Source organism: Sturnira hondurensis, unplaced genomic scaffold, assembly GCF_014824575.4.
Source record: "Sturnira hondurensis isolate 20B ecotype Veracruz unplaced genomic scaffold, ASM1482457v3 Scaffold0010128, whole genome shotgun sequence".
Classification (NCBI taxonomy): Eukaryota; Metazoa; Chordata; class Mammalia; order Chiroptera; family Phyllostomidae; genus Sturnira; species Sturnira hondurensis.
The window spans coordinates 26917241-26932287 of NW_028082759.1; the positions used below are offsets into that span (position 1 = coordinate 26917241).

Consider the following 15047-nt stretch of genomic DNA (forward strand, 5'->3'; position numbering starts at 1 on the left):
TGCACAGCTCCAGGAACAGGGCTCACAGGAAAAGGACAAAGGGTCACAAGAAGTGACGGGGAAGGTGAGCGGCATGTAAGACGCTCACCTGCACGATGAGAAGGGCCCATGGGCACTGCTGTTACATCATTTCAAGGCCAAAGCGGCAAGAGGAGGTTTTAAAACTCAGCCTGGATGTGGGTGGTAACTGTTGAACGTAAAACCGAGAGTCTGCACCCTCTGACTGTAATTTCATTGGACTACTTGAACTGCGTGAGCTTTTGCATCTTGTATGTTTGACCAAAATTTGTACTGTAATCACTTTCCTTGATAATCAACCTTACAACGCCCCGGGAATCAATGTTTTAGGGGGGAAGTGAGGTAGAAAAACCAGTTTTAAGGAGGAGAAAAAATCATCTTTCTGAAACATTTCATTGGGTGATATTATTAACGGCAGAACTGCAGCACCTGAAACACTCAGTGTACAAATATCAAGACTCGTAGGGTGCGAGACTCGGCCGACGAACTCCCAGTTCCCCGAAACCCCGGGGCGCACGGCCCTGAGGGAGGACAGCAGCCACTCACTGTATGTTCGGGGTGACCCCTTCCAGCAGCACGATGTTCACACCACCGACATGCGCAGTGGCACAGGTCTCAGTCATCTTCTGATGTAAAACGTCTGAAATGCAATAAAAGATAATTCCGTGAATTCTGGAAATAAGATAATTGCACGTCATATTAAAATTGCATTTTAGTTACAGTATATTCAGTGACAAAATACACTTTTAAAGTTGTGATAAAATTCAAACTACTTTTAAAAATTTCCTTGAAGTCACAGTTCTCTACATTCATATATCCATATACACTATATATCGAAATTGGAGTAAGGCTAAACGCACAGTTGAACACACCACTCATGCAATCCCAGGGCCTAACGGCGTCACGCAGCCTGAGGACGTTTTCACTCAGAAGGCACACTCAGTGCAGAACACTGGGAGCTTTTTAAAAACCAGAAAGGACGGGAGAGGGAAGGTGCCTCGGCCAGCTCTGCGGCCGGGGGCGGCAGGCCCTGAACAGTGCGGGTGGCCGCAGCCTGCGCAGCGAGCGCACCTCTCATCCTCTCCTTCAGGGTGAAGCTGCCGTGGATGCGCTTCAGCTCCGCCTCCATGGTGAGCCCGCCGATGTCCGCCTCCAGGTGGGTGCGGTTCACCATGCCGATCCCAAACACGATCAGGGTGACGTGCTGGGGCTCCGCTGTCACCAAGCTGCGCTTCCGCTTCGTCGTGCTGCTGCTGTCCTGTTCATTCTCAAACACCACTCTGCAGGCCGGCTCCGTCGGGCTCCGCACGCCTGCAAGAGCAAGGGGGCACGCGCGGGTGAGAACTGCACCATGACAGGACACTCCAAACGCCGTCTCCCCTCGTTTCTGTCGCCCTCCCGACCAGCCCTCGCCCTCCACGTTCCCATAAAATGACTTCACCCCTCCCCCACAGGCCTCTTGGCCACCCTGAAAGCCAAGAGCAGCATCTGGGGTCAGCGGGCAGGCCTGTGTGACTCGATGGGGGATGCTGTGCCCAGGCTGGGGGGCAGGAGGCAGACGGCAGGGTCTGGGTGTCGTGACTGCCCCCTGCAGGGCCCACCCCTGCTGGGCATCTCCATCACCCACTCACTGCGTGAAGAAAGAAGAAAGCGGGAACAACCTGCGGCCTCTCTTAGGAGCTCTGCGGTTCCAAACAGAAGTTGTAAAAGCACAGAGAGAGCCATCACCTGCGGGCCCAAAAGCCTCCGAAGACTTTTCCAGGATGCCCGTCGGGTCGGAGATGAGGGAGTAGAAGTTGAGCAGCTTGTACATGTTCTGCCAGCACTCGGCGGAGGGCTCGCTCTGTTCCGACACGGTGATGGAGTCCGAGTCGTCCATGGGGATCGCCACGTGGTCCACCACGTCCTTGGAGCCCTTCCGGGACACTTTGGAAGTCCTTCTCTCGGACCGACCCAAGGAGTTTTTGTTCCGAGACTCCTTTTTGTTGTTCTCGTTGCTGGTCCGTTTGTTCTTTGTGTTATTCACTCTGGTGCCACCATTGAGACTTCCCCTGGAGCTGCGGCTGAAGTCGGAGGAGCGGAAATCCCGGTGTTTCCTGGTTTTGAAGGTGGGCGTTGGCGAAGCGGACCCCGCTGTGTACCTGCTCAGCTTGATGTCCGTCTGCGTGGCTTTGATGTCGTCGACCATGGTGCTGAACTGGTGGATGAGGCGCACCAGGGCCATGTCCACGTGCTGGCTGATGGACTGACAGGAGACGGTGAAGTTGCAGTGGAAGGTGCTGTAGTGGCGCCTGCCGAGGTCGTGGAAGGACAGTGCGCTGGTGGAGCTCCGAGGGGCACACTCGGACTTCTCCATCACCACCGCGCTGAGGCTGAAGGTCTCCAGCCTCAGCGCAGGTTTGAACTCCAGCGGAGGAAGATTCACGTGGCCCTGCCTAAAAATGAGGAAATAAAGGGGTTTTTACTTCCTCTCCTCTAGAGCTGTGCACTTCGTATTAATTTATTAGCAAAATAATCTCCAAGCCATTTAAATAATTTTAAGCGTGAAATCAAGTAGAATTTACTTTTTTCACTAAGCCAGACTATTGTAAGCAGGAAACCGCTCTTGCTCTATCACTGACTAGTCAGAATCAGACTTCGGGTAACAGTGTCACTGAGGTACTGAAAACAATGTTCCTCACCTCCGATGGTACCTCCAGACGGTACTGGAATTCAAAGTCCATTAAAGATCAACTTACCTCCTTGCAAAAGCACGAATTGGATGAAACCAAGCACACGGCAAAAAAACCTATGTCCATATTCTATTACACCTTTCCACTTTAGCAAGACCCAAAGTGAAATTCAAGTTCACAAAAAACTCGTCAAACGCTGTCGGTGGGCATATTATTTCCTAGGCAACAGTGAGGCAGCTCCAGAACTGTCACAACAAAGACTGACAGTAAAACACAGCCCCTAACTCTCACCACACTGCCTGCCACGCAGGCCGGCTCAGCAAGGAGGTCAGGAACAGATGCTTCGTGAGAGGCATGGAACACAGCCTGTAGGACCGCGAGCCTGCAGCCAGTGAAGCGACGTGGGACTCGAAGCGCCCACACCGCCGCAGGCACACCCGGCTACCTCTCGGGGCGCTCACGCGCTCCAAGGAGCGGCCTGCGAGCAGGTCTCGCAACTGCCAGTGCGGTCATGTTCTCCATTAAAGGGACATTGCCTTCTCACCAGGACAGTAAAACGGACTTCTCATGAGCATGAGGAGACGGCAAAGCTAGAAACAAACCAGTGCCATGGCCCTTGCACAAAATTCTACGTGAAGACAGCAACGCTAGGCACCTTCTTGCCCTTCTGCCCTTCCTCTCCTTGGCTGTGTCCGAGTCCACGATGTCCGCCCTGAGGCAGTCCAGCGTCCCTGAAAACGACAGGTGCTCTCCGAAGTACATCCGGTAGCACAGTGGCATCGCGTCCTGCGCCTGGATCCCGGTGTGGCTCAGCAGAGGCTTGAAAACGACCTGGAAGACACAACACGGCCACGGGAGCATGATGTACGGCTCCTCGCCCACTGGGGCTGTTTTCTCCCCGGCCCCAGGCCCCAGCGTGTAGTGTGAGGCATGAAAGAGGTCCTTCTGCCGTGAGCAGAACGCTCATCTCACTTAAAATTGAACCATGCTGTCGAGCACCTTCTGTCTGCAAATGAATCATAAGGACAAGGATTACTCAATGCTGCCTGAGCATCTGAAAAGACAAGGAAAATAAAATTATGAGTTCGCATAAATCATTCTTCTTGCTTTTGAAAAAGGCGTGAATATCTGCATTTCCACAAAAATCTGGTGTATTAGTTCACAGAAGTTCACCAACTTCCTGTGTCAATATAAATAAATTCCTGTATTATGAATATCTGACCTATTTGTAAATGGTGTCACTTGGTCATAACAGTCATTTGACAAAGAACTTCCTTTACTTTTTGGTGTCACACATGCTTATGAAAACACATCCCCCTGGTTGACTCTCTAGGTGACTGAGTTTCATGGTCACCAAGAGCCAACCTAAGCAGAAGCAATGGCACAGGTTCAACAACCCATGGCGATCGCTCTGGCTGCTCAGGTGCCCCCTCCGTCTAGGACATCCTCAGTCCAGGTGTCAATGCTCTCTTTGTTCCTTCCTGACTTGTTCACTGCACACTCTCCCTTAGGGGCCACTTCCTGAAGCTTAAAAACCCTGCCACAATGAACGAGTGCCATTGTGGGACGGGAACCGGCGCACGTTCTCAGTTGTCGCCAGGTGAGCCCTGTGCTCGCCCCAGGGAGGCTGGGCCGTGAGGGACAGAATGCACACTCTCCACATGGCGACCTCGGGAGAGATGCCCTCTCCCTGAGGCCTGGCTGGCACACTCTCTCCTCCCGCCTCTTCCAGCCTCAGACCATCTTCCATTCACACCCCTGGCTGTGCTCCGTGCCCACTGGGGAACCTGGCTCCTGACTTCCCTGTGCTCGTGTCCCAGCCTGTCACCCGGAATGATGGCTGCGGCCCACAGACGACTCGACCGGCACGCTGCTCCGGGGAGAGTCGCGTGGCTCCCTTCACCCCCAACCCTGGCTGAGCCATGGCATCAGCAACCACCCAGACTACGATCCCCACGCTTTTCTCACTGTGTCCACTTCAACCCAACCCTCCTCTGCTCCTGGAGCAGGGCAGCCTAGGCCACTGAGAGGAGAGGACCCGACGGCCGCGGGGAGCCCCGGACTTCCTACGCTCCGCCTGGGCCCTCAGCGCCGAGCGGCCCCCGGCTGGAGTCTGCGGCACACTCTGCCACACGCACTCCTCTATGCACACCTAAGTCACTCCGTGCAGTTTTCACTGAAGCGTCTCATAGTCACGGGTCAGGCACGTTTTAGAGTTTAACACATAACACAGCCCAGTACTTTAAAAACGTGCATTGAATGCTAACAAATGCAATGAACGTATCATAAAGGACAAAACAGAACATACTATCTCTTCCTCTACTTTCCCTTTTAAGAAAAAGGGAAAGAGTCCCCCAGAACAACCACAAGGGCATGGAGAAGTAAACCCCAGAAAACGTAAGTGTCTGGAAACAGCTTCACCACAGACTACGCCCTCCTGGGGGAGAAAACGGAAGCTCCCGTTTGTGGACTGACCCGCAGGGGGTGAGGCCGTGAGGTGTCCTTGCCATCCCGAAGACTCAGAGGACAAAGCTCCCTCTGTGTCGACAGCGTCTCTCTGTAAAGGGCCCCGCACCCCACCGGGGCTCATCCTCCCTGAACCGGGATCTACCTGTCGGCCCTGCTGCCCTCCTTCCAGGCGCAGGGCCACCACAAGGAGTCACGGGTGCGGACATTCACTCCAGTCTCCCTCCTCCTGGGAAAACCATGGCCTTCTGGCCCAGGACCACCCTGCACTCGCCTCCAGGCCACTGACACCAACACCACGTCAGAGATTTCGTCCTGTGCCCCCGCCGTATTTGGCCCATTAAACGAGACCTCCCCGCCATTCCTCCTTCACCTCGTCAAAGCCACCACAAGACTCGCTGCTAAAAGCCTCGCCACCACCAGGGTGACCAGGGGCTCGCCCCCCCACCTCGCCCCCGCCCACGGCTCCCCCCAGTGAGCCCAGTCACGTGACTCCTCTGGTCTGGAACCATCGGCACCTCCCACTGCTCGCTCCAAAGTCCTCCCACCATGGACACGACTTAATGTATCTTTCCAGTCTTGGATACACGATGTGGTCAATCTGTACCTCCAGCCAGAATGCTACTCTGTGAGGTGAACAGCCATGCCTCTCTTCTGCAGAACACACATGGGTCAGTGTCCATTAACCCGCGCACTTTTTGAAGGCCCTAGGGCAGGGCTGTCCAACCTCTCGGCGTCTCTGGGCCACACTGCAAGAAGAGGAGTCATCTGGGGCCACACATTAAATACACAAACACTAGTGAAAATTGAGGAGCAAAAAAAGGTTTTAGGTAAATTTAAATTTTGTGTTGGGCTGCATTCCTAGCCACCCCAGGCTGCATGCAGACCAAAGGCCATAGGATGGACACAATGCTAGGTGTGTCCTAGCATTGAAAATGGCTGTCAATCAATGCCAAGATGACCGCTGGAGATGGCTGCCACTGCTTGCTGCTGCCCTGTGAAGGATACGACGGCCGGGAAGCAGCGGGCCGGCTCACCTGTGCGTCAGCCAGCTGAACCGCAGGGAAGCCTTGGTTGGCTTCTTCTGCACCCGCCACGTCCTCCTGACTCGTGCTGTGCTGAGAGTGCGTCCCGTCCAGAGTGTCCTGCTCGCTCGACAACACAGTGTTGAAGTCTGAGGCCGAGGGTATCGTAGGGAGATTGGGCGCGACACCTACGAGGAAAAATGAGAAGGAGATCTAAATTATTAAAAATAAGAGAAAAAAAGAGTGACCACTTTTAGGCTGTCTATCAATAACAGACATGACTAATACAAGGCGAAGTGACACCAGACCCTCAGAACATGTCTGTCACCCTCCTACACGAAGTCTGCCCGGAGGAGCAGAGCGCACAGCAGCTGGTGGAAAGCAGCACAGGGGGCGGGGGAGGGGGCATCCAGGTGGCGTCCACGGTCGCACGTGCAAACTCCCTGCCCAGCGGATGGCACTCCCTCCTCTCTTCCTCCCTTTCTCCTTCAACGCCAGGCAGAGGGCCCGTGAGAGAAGAAACAGTCCTTTCTGGTGCTTGTGAAACTGAGACTCTCTTTCTAGGGAAACCAGCCAGGCCAAGCGCCGGCCGCTGGCCCGGCATCAGCAGTCTGCCTTCCTTGGCAGGGCGGCACAGAGGACGGAGGCGGTCAGTGTCCGGATTGGGTCCAGACGCAGAAGTGGTCACACTCCGGCAGGAAAAATGACTGTGCAGTTGCAAAGCAACCACTTTTCATAATATCGTCTTTTCGGTCTGAATAAATACACTAGCGATCCAAAAAGCCGTGACACAGATTAATTTTATCTGCTTTTCGTAACTGGAATCAAAGGCTACCTCGTTCGTTCTTTAAAAAATACATTTTCTACCAAAAAATACATGCATCTAGTACATTTGGAAAAACATAAAACTAGGACAGGAGGGCTGACCCCACGCACATTCCAGGAGAGACCCCCACTCCTTCTTGGTCCACTCCCTGCCGTCCTTCTCGCTACTCATGCACACTTTTAAAAAGCGATCAACCGCCCCCATCTCTTTTCCTCGTCGAGGGCAAGAATCTTACTTTGTCCCTCCTAGTGTCCCCTCAGACTGAACAGAGTGTCCAGGCAGCCACACCGGGCATGCGCATGCTGGAGCCCACTGCCCGGAGAGGCCCGGACGGACTGAAACCACCACCTGCACTGCAGGCCTGCAGTGCTGTGACCACACACTGCTTTTGCTGTGCGCCTCCTCTGGCATTTTGAACATCAACCCAGCCACACCAACCAGAAGTTTTGGGCTCCTTAAATTACAGACGCTCTCCCATTTGACCCGTCCGACTCACACAGGAGCACGGAGTGGCTGCTCACGACTCCCTCACCTGCAGGACTTCCCAGGTGTTCCACAAACGGGCCCATTTCAACTGAATGGCACTTAGGCATTTGTGGTTTCCTTCCATCCTCCGAAAACCAGGATCCTACAGGAACTTCCCAGGCGCCCCTCAGAGGGTAGAGGAAAAGCACATGACCAGCCCCTACCTGTGGGAAGACTGTTGTGCCCTGACTTGGTGGCCGGGGACTCCTGCACCACGCCTCCCCGGTTGCCCACGGCGTTGGACATCCAGTTGTAGAAGCTCACGGAGGACGGCTCCGACAGCAGCGGGTGCTCCGACAGCATGTCCGTGGCCAGAGCGTTCCCTGAACGGAGGGAGTGACTGAGCATTAGCTTCCGTACTGAGGACTGGGAAACAGGAAGGGAAAGAGCATTTCGCACGGGTTTTCAGACGCCCTACGCGACACTGGGGCTCGGACGCAGAGGCGGGGACAGACAGCTTACACATTATGCTGGGGGTTCATCGTTGCCTGGTCTAGACAGCACCCCACGCCACACCTGGGTGGGGAGTGAGGTTAAACACTACAATTTAAAAATCAAACTAAGGGCAAGAAGACACTAACGGGTCACCGACGGAAGTCCTCTCCCCAAGTCCTCTCTCAGACACAAGGTGCAACGTGACAGGTGAGTTCTAGCCCCACAAGCACGAGTCTTGTCTTTGCCACGGCGCCCCCCACACGAGCAGATAGGCCCACCTGCTCTGGTCAGGGAGCTGCTCTTCCCGGCCGCGCTGCCCCTCTGCGGGGTCCCCTCCAGGAGGTTGTGCAGGCTCGGGAAGCTCCCGGTCAGGTAGCTGAGCAGGCTCTCCTTGCGCGGGCTCTCCCTGACCGGCATCCCGGCGCGGCCCCCGTGCACCGGCGAGTCCGTGGCGGTGTCCCCGCTGGTGTAGCTCAGAGAGTGGTACGGGTGGATGCCCTGCAGAGGAAGCACAAGGCTCTTCCTCACGCACAAGAGCCACAGCTGCCGCACCCCTGCCACCACTGCTCACTGCGGCGCACACCCACCACACGAAACAATGTCCTCAGAACCACACACCAGCCTGCCTCCAACTGGGCGCTGGTTACACACGATTGCAAGATGATGGACATGCTCAATACTCTATTTTATTGACCGCACTATTCAATGGCACTAAAAAGAGAACCCTAAGGCTTGGTAGTTGAAGTAGTCCTTACTCAGTGTTACTTACTGTTGGTGATACAATTCGCCAAGAAACGTGTGCACTACAAATTACTAATCACATAAAATTCAACATACAAATACTCTTTTTACCAAATTTAAATATTTACGGTGGATACCCAATACTTAAACCTGAGACAGCCAAAGCCTGGGTATTCTCTGCAAGCCTGAACGACTCTAAAAACCCAAACCGTACCTTTATCTTCAACGCGGAGTCGCTGTGGGTGTGTGTCTTGGACAGCTTCCTCATGATCTCCGCCCCGGTGACGGGCCCCGGGCCGGCGGGCGGCCGGCTGCCCGGGCCTTCCAGCAGCATCGTGTGCTCGCTGACAGCGGCTGCAACGGGCGGCGGTCAGCGGCTGCAGAGTGCCAGCACCCCCTAACCCGGCACAGCAGTGCGACCACCCTCGGGGGGACGGCTCCTCGGCTGCCTGTGCTCCTCTCCTTTCGCACGTCACTCGTCCCACCCAGTGTCCTCACCGAACCCGGTGAGAGGGGCACAGACCTGCGCTCTCACATAGGCCGCCCCACTGGCAAGGGACCAGACACCGGTCCAGCTGAGCTCAAAGAGCCCAGGGCTTTCACAGAGTGACACCCGCATTTGCAGGAAATTAATTAGGAGGGCCACTCACCACACTGTTCTTTCAACTTCTGTGGAGACTTGAAATTTGTCAAAATAAGTAAAATACAGCCTATTCCTCATAGGCTGTAACACAATCATGTATCACATGTAAGTTTTTGAAAACAAAGAATCTGGGTGAGGTGTTATATATTGGTGTCCTGAAAGCTCTAATTTTTAAGACTATCTTTTCCCATGGCCCTTGCATTATTTTTTCAAACTACCACAACATAAACTGCAGTGGACAGGACCTCTCATGAGAATAGCGAAAGCAACATTTGGAAAAGCACTGGAGTGTGTACAGGGTGAGGCACCTGTGGGTGCACAGTTGTTGGTGTGGGAGCTAATAGATTCATCGGTGCACAGTAGCACAAGAATGAACTCTGTCTCGCAGACTCACAGCTGGGAGCCCACGTGTGTCCTGCTCCATGAGTGTGTGAAACGTGCACACACACAGCCTGTGTGCTAAGCCACTAGGCTGGCAGAGTCCTGGACAGAGCCCAGGCCTCCAAACGTGACGTAAAGTCAGGCTCAGACAGGCCCTGGGTGAAAGTCAAAGGCCCCTTTAAGACACTGTGGCACAGGGCGAGCTGACAGAGAAACAAATAGATTTTCAAATGGAGGTTAACATGTTTCCCTCAAAATATTCTAGTCACACGAAGGTGTCTGCTGTCTGTCCTGGGTCAATCAGGAGAGGTCTGCTACAGTCCGCAAATTAAAACTGAGAATCAAATCAGTGTAAGGCTCCAATATTATTACCATTTATCTGGACTAATACAGAGCATATTTATATAATTCAGCTACGAAAAACTCAGATTTCAAATTCGGGGCACAAATTAATACCATGCCACCTGTACTAGGCTGCCAAATACATAAATCATAAGCCAAATGTTCAGAGTCACCTGCATCGAATTCGAACTCGGCCCCATCGGCACTGGTGTCGCTCTGCAGGCCCCCTCCATTGTCCAGCCCGAGCCCATCCTCATGGTCGGGGTCCGCGGTGGCCTGGGGCTGCGGGGGCCGGGCCGGCCGGTGCAGGCTGACTCCTTTGAAGGCCGGTGTCACCACAATGAACTTCATCCACTGCCTGGCCAGTGCAACTAAGCCTTTCTTTAAGGTCACCAAGGCAGGAAGCCCATCACTCTGTGACGACAAGGGTATGGGGAGCAGTCACCTCACTATAGCAACCACAGTTCCCCCCAAAGTGCTTTGCAGCATTGAGTCACTTAAGTCTCGTAACTGCCACTCAGAAAGAGAGAGCAGAACTTAGACGTTAGGCTGGCCTGCAACTACACGGACCCACTGGACCCTGAGCTGGCGAAAGGGCCCTGGGTAGCTCTGCTAGCAGCAGCTCGTGAAGGGGAGAGGACTCCTGCAGCCTTGACCCTGACTGTGCTGCCTTATGGAGAGCTTTTCACAGGCAGAGGCTCACCGAACTCCTCTGGACAACCGGTCATCCCCCTCGGTCATCAGGAAGCCCTTGTGCTGAACACTGCTGGAAAGTCCGACTCTGGTGACGACTCTTGCTTGGAAGTCACTACACCTCTGGCTTCCAAGATGCCCTTTCCCGGTTCTCCTTTCCCTCCCCAGCTGCTTTAACTTCGGTTTTCTCCGGGGCCCATCCTTGACCGGTTGCTTACTTGACACTCCATCCCCAGAAGTCTCCTCCACGACCACATCTTCTCACACTTCACACCGCCCACTCCCAGCAGCCACCAGAGCCCACTGTGGTCTGTGGGCCTGCGTGGCTGCCTGCACTCTGCCCCTAATTGCACACGTGCATCTCCCGCCCCGGGGGTCAATGGTCCCCGATGGCAGAGGCCTCTCTGAAGCCACACACGTCCCGTCACTGACCATGGTGGCGTCATCGATGATGGAGTAATTGGCCTGGTGCAGGTAGTGGTGGAGTATGTTGCATAGCAAACACGAGGGGTTTTCTTGGAGAAAGCGGGCAACTTTTGTCAGTCTGTTGTATTTACTTCTTAGGGGAAAATGCACACTTTTATTCTGAAACAGAGCAAAATAACAGGCTTAGCATGATGTACTAAAGACGACACAAACAGAGACTATCCAGCAGCCCAGCATTGGGAAGTCTGGACGACCAGGGTCCTTTTCAACACAAACTCCGGGTCCGCCATGGACCGCTGAGGACCTACCTCCAGCGCCTCAGTCATGATGCAGCCCATCACAGCACAGACTCGCAGCGTCCCCTCCGTGTCCAGCTTGTTCAGGGACGACTTCAGCTGATCGATGGGAACAAGCCACGCACCAACGGCAGGGGTCGCCGTGCTCAGAAGGTTCAGCTGCCTTCAAGTGTATTTCAGGAATTTGTAAAGACAAATGTCAAGTTTGCATTTCAAACAATCCTCCATATCTACTGTACTTAGTGGCTATTTTGTTCAAACAAAATTACTTTTCCTTTTGACCACCAGATAATAGAAAAGAAAAAATATAAAAGAGCCTATTAGAGGTGAGAAAAATGAAAAGTTCGTGGCAGGGCAACATGTAAAAGTAAAACTAATACCCTGGAAAACAAAAAATGCCGGACAAACACCAACGGCATCTGAGGCGGGCGAGGCGGGCAGACAGGGCGGCCCTCGCACTAGATGTACCCTAAAGGTGACTCAAAGCACACGTGACAGAGAGCTGCACGTCACTGAGATGAAGAGACAGCGACAGCAGCACACTTTCCAGGCCCCTTACCTCGAAAACGCGTGAGCCGGAGACCGCACGTTGGTGGGGGCCGCGAAGCTGAACCAGATCTCCTGGATGGTGAGCTTCATGCTGCAGGAGTCGGGCGGGGGCGGCAGGAGAGGCACGTCTTTCTTCAGGTCGTCAGACTCGACTCCTTCGTCCTACGTGACACAGGACACCGAACTGCTGCTTAGGGACGTGAAGTGTCCCTTCACCTAAAATTCTTTTCCAGGTGAAGGGAGTGACGGAAAGAGGCTTTGTAACTTTGCCAGAAGCTACGCAGCCAGTGACTAGGGTAAGCGACAGACTTAAGGTCCTCTGCTTCCGACTAAACCCTATCTTCCACCTCACAGAGTATATCAAGCTGCCAAATAAAGAGCCATAACCGGTACCACTGTAACCCACGTCCAAACAAACAACGCTGTGAAAGTCCTCGGTCATGCTCGCATCTAACACTGTCCTGAGAAACAGAACACTGGTTTGGGTGGGCAGCCACTGCCATCCAGGATGCAGGGAGGAGAGGGGGAATACTAGCGAACAAACAAAAGTCTCCGCCTTAGCGTCTGTCTCGGACTCACTCTCAGATACCACCGGTCACGACAGAGAAAAGACTGGCACTTTCCCGTGGAGGGATCGAGGCACGAAGAACACCCGTGTCACAACACCACGTGGACCCCAGGCCCCAGCCACGGGAGGGCGCGCAGGCAGGCACTCCACCCCGTTGTCTGTGACCCTGAAATCCACGGCACTCCGAAAACCTACCCCTTTTCTGCACCTCTGGCATCAAAACCCAACCCAGACTGATGAGAAGCTCTTTATCCCACCGGGTAGTTTGATTTAAATTACGCTGCAGAAATACTTAAGTATTTCAAGGTGAAGCAGCCTCAGATTCACTGGCAGTTCAGGTAACAGACACATCATACGCACCCCATATTACCTCTCTTTTGAAAGAAAACCACCTGAATCCCCAACACACCTGGCCTGTGGGCTCCAGCCCAGGGCTGACAGCCAGGCACTGGGTGCATGAGGACACAGAAGACAGACTTGAGGAACGGGAAATTCCAAAGAAAGAGCAGGGTTAGTAGACAATAAGCAACTAATTGTCACAGCATGGAAGCAAGGAAGAATAAAAACCTGAGTGGATCTCGGTGCACGCGGCACACGGGGAGCGGTATCGTAGAGCCCTCGATGGGACCCGGGAGCTCAGGGAGGGCTGGGGCTGAGGGCAGAGCCCATCGGAAGCAGCAGTGCCGCCCACAGGGCTGGCCCAGGAAACGAGAGCATAGCGCGGGAGCAGAGCCCTGCCCGGACGGGGCTGCAAAGGCAAATGGGCCGGGGAAGAAGTCCACAGGGAGAACAGTGGGCACCTCAGCGGGGCAACAGGATCGGGGTGAGGCGGCGTGGGTGTGCACAGCTGGGGTGGCGGAGAGGACGAGCGGCAGGGGCTCCTCTGTCCGGGAGCAGCCAGGGACCCTTTACTTTCCTCACTGAAGTGCTTGTCTCCACCCTTCCCCCAAAGACTTCCCAAGACCCCACAAGGAAGCTGGGATTAAACTTCTTATCTACACATCAAATCAAAATGAACGTTTCCAAAGAAATGCCTAGAAACCTGGGGTTAGTGGGTAACTCTGCAAATAAGCAAGGCATATCCACGACACAGTTCTTAAAGAAAAGGTGCTTTTTTCTCACCTCAACTAGTCTAACCCTGACGTGATCGGAAGTGCGCACATGAGCTCCAGCCGGAGGTTCACGGGCTCGTCCTGGGCGGCAGACCCTGAGGTGGGCCTTTCACACAAGTGGGCGCCCCCCCCCGCCCCGTGACTCCTGAAGAGGGGAGTGCGTGGACTCTCCTGTCCCAGATGCAGAGACTGGAGAGAGTGAATGACTTGCCCAAGGTCACCCACTGGTAACTGGTGCAATGCTTTCGAGATCTAGAATTTTAAATATTTTCATTATTGTGGTTCCTGTACTTATCACCATAAAATTCTACCATAATAAAAGTAATAAATGGGGGGATCTAAGGTGTTCTTTGGGATCTGACTGGAATGGGCAGATAGTGACAAAAATATTTAAAACCTACATGAAATACTACCAGTAACAAAACTATTTAAAAATTGAATTCTGCTAAAATCCTTGAAATGACTTAAAAACAAGTCACGTTCTGAAATTCTACTAACTCAGTAATTCAGCAAACACCACTAAGACACAAGCAGTACTGCGTTGGGTGCTGTGATGGACACCCACGTACCTACGACACGGTGCCTACAAAACTACACTCCAGTGCAAGTGAAATCCCTTCACCACCAAAACGCCTTTACTACACTAAAGCACGATCCAATCTACAGGAAGACCAGCGAATGTACTCCAGAAATTAAGTCTGAGTCGGTGTGCTGCTTTCCAAAGTTTGTTATTTTTCCAAAGTATCCTCATCGTTCACCAACCTGCTCATCAGAAACAGAGTTCCCATTTAAGTCAGAAGAAGGGCTGGCTCGGTCGCAGGGAAGGTTGTCATCAGAGACATCCGTGTTGTAGCCGCTGCCGGTCGGGGAGTCAGAGGAGTGATTGGACGTCAGCACGCCGCCACCTTCGGTGGTGCTCGCCTTGCCCATTGTCCCAAAAGCATTATACAAAACAGCACCAGACTGTCTTCCTCCTGCCAAATGTGAGAACGTCTTTATTAAGACACTTGGTATCATACTCTACCATACCCACACAGAGAAAAACAAATATACAGAACTTTTTCATTCTCACCAAAACTGAGCCTCACCTACAAAGGTGACGTGAAATCAAATTACCAGGTGAGCAATCGTAGGCACGCACAACCACTACTATGTATGACTAGCCCCAAAGGTCTCCTACAGAAATCGGCCTCCCTGTCTCACACGCTACTCAGCCACATAAAAGTACACAGGCACAACCACAGGTCAGTCTGTCTCCCTGAATAACGGACTACAGCACTTTCATCCTACAGGGCCAAGCTCTGCTCATCCAAGTTCCGGTTTCCCAGA

General features: G+C 53.5%; 1 protein-coding gene across 8 annotated transcripts in view; it reads right to left on the bottom strand.

Moving 5' to 3' along the window:
- BLTP1 (bridge-like lipid transfer protein family member 1) overlaps positions 1 to 15047 on the bottom strand; it is a 118679-nt gene that overhangs the window by 50260 nt on the left and 53372 nt on the right. For all 8 annotated transcript variants that reach the window (XM_037058586.1, XM_037058588.1, XM_037058591.1 and 5 more), the window contains exons 37-49: positions 14481 to 14692; positions 12049 to 12200; positions 11502 to 11652; positions 11200 to 11352; positions 10248 to 10488; positions 8923 to 9062; positions 8246 to 8465; positions 7697 to 7855; positions 6194 to 6369; positions 3346 to 3521; positions 1747 to 2453; positions 1090 to 1329; positions 565 to 658 (exon numbers count right to left, since the gene is read on the bottom strand). In XM_037058586.1, coding sequence (XP_036914481.1) covers positions 565 to 658; positions 1090 to 1329; positions 1747 to 2453; positions 3346 to 3521; positions 6194 to 6369; positions 7697 to 7855; positions 8246 to 8465; positions 8923 to 9062; positions 10248 to 10488; positions 11200 to 11352; positions 11502 to 11652; positions 12049 to 12200; positions 14481 to 14692 — 2821 coding nt within the window. The remainder of the gene's footprint in view (positions 1 to 564; positions 659 to 1089; positions 1330 to 1746; positions 2454 to 3345; positions 3522 to 6193; positions 6370 to 7696; positions 7856 to 8245; positions 8466 to 8922; positions 9063 to 10247; positions 10489 to 11199; positions 11353 to 11501; positions 11653 to 12048; positions 12201 to 14480; positions 14693 to 15047) is intronic.